Source organism: Epinephelus moara, chromosome 19, assembly GCF_006386435.1.
Source record: "Epinephelus moara isolate mb chromosome 19, YSFRI_EMoa_1.0, whole genome shotgun sequence".
Lineage (NCBI taxonomy): Eukaryota > Metazoa > Chordata > Actinopteri > Perciformes > Serranidae > Epinephelus > Epinephelus moara.
Window position 1 is genome coordinate 24,768,653 of NC_065524.1, and position 5,170 is coordinate 24,773,822.

At 42.8% G+C, this 5,170-nt stretch overlaps 1 protein-coding gene across 3 annotated transcripts in view; it reads left to right on the forward strand.

Annotated features, from left to right (window-relative positions):
- The window catches only part of col17a1b (collagen, type XVII, alpha 1b), a 30,096-nt gene extending 25,001 nt beyond the window's left edge, over positions 1-5,095 (forward strand). For all 3 annotated transcript variants that reach the window (XM_050070398.1, XM_050070397.1, XM_050070399.1), the window contains 11 exons: positions 57-176; positions 280-390; positions 548-691; positions 783-902; positions 996-1,175; positions 2,234-2,383; positions 2,466-2,693; positions 2,778-2,942; positions 3,070-3,150; positions 3,233-3,316; positions 3,400-5,095. In XM_050070398.1, the coding sequence (XP_049926355.1) occupies positions 57-176; positions 280-390; positions 548-691; positions 783-902; positions 996-1,175; positions 2,234-2,383; positions 2,466-2,693; positions 2,778-2,942; positions 3,070-3,150; positions 3,233-3,316; positions 3,400-3,449 (1,433 nt within the window). In that variant the 3' untranslated portion in view covers positions 3,450-5,095. The remainder of the gene's footprint in view (positions 1-56; positions 177-279; positions 391-547; positions 692-782; positions 903-995; positions 1,176-2,233; positions 2,384-2,465; positions 2,694-2,777; positions 2,943-3,069; positions 3,151-3,232; positions 3,317-3,399) is intronic.
- The last annotated feature ends 75 nt before the right edge of the window (positions 5,096-5,170 follow it).

Here is a 5,170-nt window from a genome sequence, read left to right on the forward strand (position 1 = left end):
ACAGGCTGTCAGGAGGACAGAACAAAGTATGAACATGTTTTATTTCTTTCACGCAGGTAGAAGCAGACAGTCTAGTATCCCCGGACCTCCAGGTCCACCTGGGCCTCCAGGACTTCCCGGAACCTTCTCAGGCTCTATTGAGGACATCTCCGCTCGTATCATTGCATACCTGCAACGTAAGTCTGTGCTTCTCCACAGACTGTATATTACTCAGTGATGAGGAGTGTGTATGTACGGGGCATAGTGACAGCAGCCATTAACTCTGTTGTGCAATTTTAGGTTCGGGCTCAAGCCTCGACATTGGTGTTCAGGGTCCTCCAGGACCACCTGGTCCACCTGGACCTGGCTCTGGATCTTTCACGGTTAGCGGTCTCATCGCCATGCTTCAGAGTGAGTATATTACATATTCTGGCAGCGCCAAATGGCATCATCATCCAGCTCTCAACTGTCTTTATAATCTCTTCAACATGATCTCATTTGATTGTGAAAACAAACAAGTTTGAGTTTGAGGGCTAAACTACATCTACGTCTGCTGTGATCTGTCCAGGAGACGATGTGAGGAGATATTTGACAGGACCACAAGGGCCACAAGGGCCACAAGGACCACCAGGAATACCAGGGGCTTCAGGAGGACTCTCAGGCACTTACAGTGTGGAGGAGATCGCCACGTATGTCTTCAAAATCATGAATGGTAAGCACAGGTTGCACTAAGAGAGACTAGAACCCTGGGAGTGACGTCTGGACTTGTCAACCAATCAAATTGCTGTTATTGTCATTTTCAGACAGAGGGATTGCTAGAGGTCCGCCCGGGCCACCTGGTCCTGCTGGACCTGCTGGACCTGTTGTTTCAGGGGGCTCTGGCTACACTACCGCTACGATCGACTACTCTGCCTTGATGAGAAGTAAGTCACTGTGTTTTATACACAGAGCAAATTCTCCAAGAAGAGTAAAAACATAGTCACTCATCATCCACCTTATATTTTCACCTACTTTAGATCCAGACTTCCGCTCATGGATTAGCTCTACTGTACAGCACGGTCTTCCTGGTCCTCCTGGCATCCCAGGGCAAGCTGGCCCTCCTGGTCCTCAGGGGCCACCGGGAGTCTCCACCGCCACTGTGATCGGGACGGGAAGTCGCGACTACAGCTTTGAGGACATTCAGCGTTACCTGCAGGGTGAGTCTGACAGAGAGGATGAACATAATGTCCTGTATACACTGAGCAAGCCAACAACTTTAGCTTGGATTCATACATTAAGGTAATTTAACGATAATGTTACATATTTATCATCAGAGAAAACCATCAGGTTAAATATCACCTATTTAATTTTTAATAGCTTTAATTTAATTTTGATTTAATTTTAATCTATTCATAACTAATGTTATGAATTATTGTATATTATATTTTTATTTGTATATCATTTTAGCACCCTCAAGATAAATGAAAGCCTTAATTACACACAGAAGAGAGAGATTAATTATCGTCCTAAGTGCCTCCCTGAGAGAACATTTACTGAAAACAGGATTAAACATTTAAACGTACACAGCAGAACAAATCTGAATTTATTGTAAGCATCAACCAAAGGTGGCGTGCATGTATTTAAGCACTTCCAATCTGTTTGTTTTAAATCAACAGACTATGCTAGGCTAATTTATACAATACAAAATGCCATAGGCTTGTGCTAATGTTAGCATGTTACATTAGTTTATCAAACATGTTTAGTATAAGACAGTTGTTTTGTCGGTAAACCTCGTTAGCTATAATGGAGACGAATTTTGTAACGTTACCTTTGTTAAATGTTGCTGCTGTCCCTGGCTTCATACGAGTAGGGGAAAAGTCCGCTAGCCACTAGGCTAATTTATACAATGTAAAATTCCATAGGGTTGTGCTAAAAACACTAGCATGTTGTATTTGTGGGGGAAATGTGTCCAGATAAAGACAAGTGTTGTCTGTGAATGCTGCGAGTTATAGTGAAGCTGATTTGTGTACTTGTGTTGGAAACTGTCTCTATTAAGCCATGTTTAATGTGTCTTTAATGTGTGTTTAATGTGTGTTTTGGGTGTGTTTTAAATCAACTAAACGTTACAGCACTTCACAGACACCTTAATTTTAATGGGTGTTTATTACGCCATATTTTTTAGTCTGCTATCAGTGGGTGGGGTCGCACAGTTTCTTCATCTTGCTGTGCACTTACAAACTAGAATGACAATGACATCAACTTGAATCTTTCCCAGGTTCTAACTTCAGAGGTCTCCCCGGCCCTCCTGGTCCTCAGGGACCACAGGGACCACAGGGTCCACCAGGCAGTTACAGCGGAACAGTCTCCTACAGTGGAACCTTCCCTCGGGAGAGCATCCGCACTGAGATTCAACAGTATCTGACCAGTAAGCACCTAACATCCCTCACAGACAGATTGTAGTAGCACACAGACGAGTGCAGGCATCGCTGATGATCTTTATCTCCCAGGTGACAGTGTTCGCCGTTCCATCATTGGACCTCCTGGGCCTCCTGGACAGAGGGGTCAGAAGGGAGATCGTGGAGAGCCGGGTTACATCCAGAGCTACACACACAGCCAGAGCTATGCTCAGGGTGACTCTCGATACAGCTCTGATCGCAAAGATATTGATGTCAGCAGGCTTGCGGAGAATCTGGACTACTCTAGTGTCGCCATGAAAGTTACAGACTACATCAAGAGTGAGTCGATCACAGCCGACAAACATAGGTTGATATTGATGATGAGTGTCATTTCAAGTCTCTGATATAACATCCCTCCTCTAGATCAAGGCCTGCTGCAGGGCTATCTGGTTGACGGTCCTGCGACGGCGCATGTCAGAGCGGTCCAAGGCCCCCCTGGTCCACCCGGCCCCATGGGACCACCCGGTCACAGCCGCGTCTTCAGTTCCTACGGGAACATCACAGCTGACCTCATGGATTTCTTCAGAAGTGAGGATACAGAGTTATGATTTTCCACAGTGACTGTACAGCTGTGGAAAACTATCCAGACTTATGTAAGTGTAGCTGGAAAATGTTGCTTCATCTCAACTAAATCTCTGCTTCTGCTCTTGCGCAGCCTATGGCACCATCGCCGGCCCGCCAGGAGGCCCTGGACCAAGGGGTGACAGAGGGTACCCAGGACCCAGAGGAGAGAAGGGTACGTTTAAACAGAGCAGATTAAACACTGCACATTCAGTGTGACTGAGACGAGCATGTCTGAGAGTTTCGTGTGTTTTCAGGTGATCCTGGACGCCCAGGTATACCAGGACTACCAGGGTCCTACACTGTCCAAATTCCACACAGAGTGCAGAAGAGGGATGCAGGTAACCTCAGTTGGATTCTGTTAAATCACACAACAAGTATTCAGTGTTACATTCATGCTAACTGCATCTTTTTCCATCCACAGAAGATAAGGTGGTTGGTCGTCGTCATCGCCGTCATGCCAGAGGTGGTTAAACATACTACTGGAGTTCATTTTTCCTCATCTTTTTTTTAAAGGGTTAAACTGTAGAAATGCAAGAAGTCGAAATGCTCCTTATTCTTGCCATCTGTAGAAAAGTCACAGGACAATCTGAAATATTAAATAAAAGCGGCCAAAAAATGCAATAAGTCTTTTTACAACAGCTTCAGTAGAGGTTTGGTTTTAGCTGCTGGTCGGTGTCTTCGTCACACAGACTGCATTATTTTTTAACATGTGGGTGTATAATGTTTACTTTGCTTAGTTAGACGCTTGCATCGAAACCTTTTTTTTCCAGGGGCAGCTTTGTTTAAAGGGTGACTTTGGTATTTTTTAACCTGGACCCTATTTCCCTGTTTTTTATGTGTCTAAGAGACTAATGGGAACAGCAGTTTTGAAGTTGGTCCAGTGTTGAGTGAAAGCGCTGAATCCCATGGCAGCAAAACAGGCTGCAATGTAACCACATGGGGCAATTGTGCACCGTCACTTTATGTCCCCTTTAAGTGCTTGTTTTTGCCACTGACAGGCTCAGACTGTTATTAAGAGCATTTGGCAACATTATGGAAATGATCCCTACAGAGATAGACCTCTGTTTAACCAGAAACAGCCCTGAAATCGCAATTACCAAACCTACCAAACTCCATTTAAAAAAAACTGAAATTTAAGCTGGTACAGATTTCAGGGTTGTTTCTGGTCAAACAAAAATGATCTTCCTCTGACAAAAAGCTCTATTTCTGTAGGGATCCTTTCCATAATGTTTAAGACACTTTGAATTATAATCTGAGCCTGTCAGTGGCAAAACAAGCACTTTTAGTTGACGTAAATTGACGGTGCACAATTGCCCCAAGCGGTTACTTCGCAGCCTGTTTTGTAGCTGCCTGCTGCAGCGCTTTCTCTCAATACTGGACCAGCTTTAAAATTGTTCCCATTAGTCACTTAGACACAAAAACGTGGGAAAATAGGGTCCAGGTTGAAAAATACCGGAGTTCCCCTTTAAGAGAATATCTATTTTTAAGCAATAAGTGGCTGATACTCTAATAGCACTTTGCATCTTTTCCCACTGCTTGTGTAACTTGAGTGTCTGGTGTATTTTTTTTGTACTTGTTGTCTTTTAAGGATTATGTTGTATTGAGGATTATATGTGTTACATGTTGTGTCAAGGAACCCTTAATTGTGTCAGAAAATACCACAATATTGTTAGATTATACATAGAAATCAAGCCAGCCTTTAAGACCTTTAGCACCTCGGACATCATCCATTCACCCCATACAAATTACATTTTTAAATATATATAAAGCAATGCATCACCAGTCAGAGTGATGGTCATTTGTGCAGCAGGGAGGGGACTTTGGTTACAGGAAGTGTCGCTGTTGTCAGGACTGATGATTTACTTGAAAGATTTGATGGTGAAAAAGGAAATAAATAAATGTTTGCATGGTTGAAGGGCAGATAATCACTAAGGAATGACTAACTGGATTGTATATTTTTTGTATGAGAGCGCACTGAAATGGATATATTCTTTATACCTTGAAGTGTTGGAAAGATTAAATTATATCAACTGTTCCCAGATGATGTTTTACATGATTGAACTTATTGACATTTGATCAATATATTTGAAAGACACACAAATAAATTTATTTTTGGACTTGGGAGTCTTGATATTTGTATGACTAAATCTGAAACTCACGTGTTTTTTTTTTAAGAGACTTAAAATGTCAAA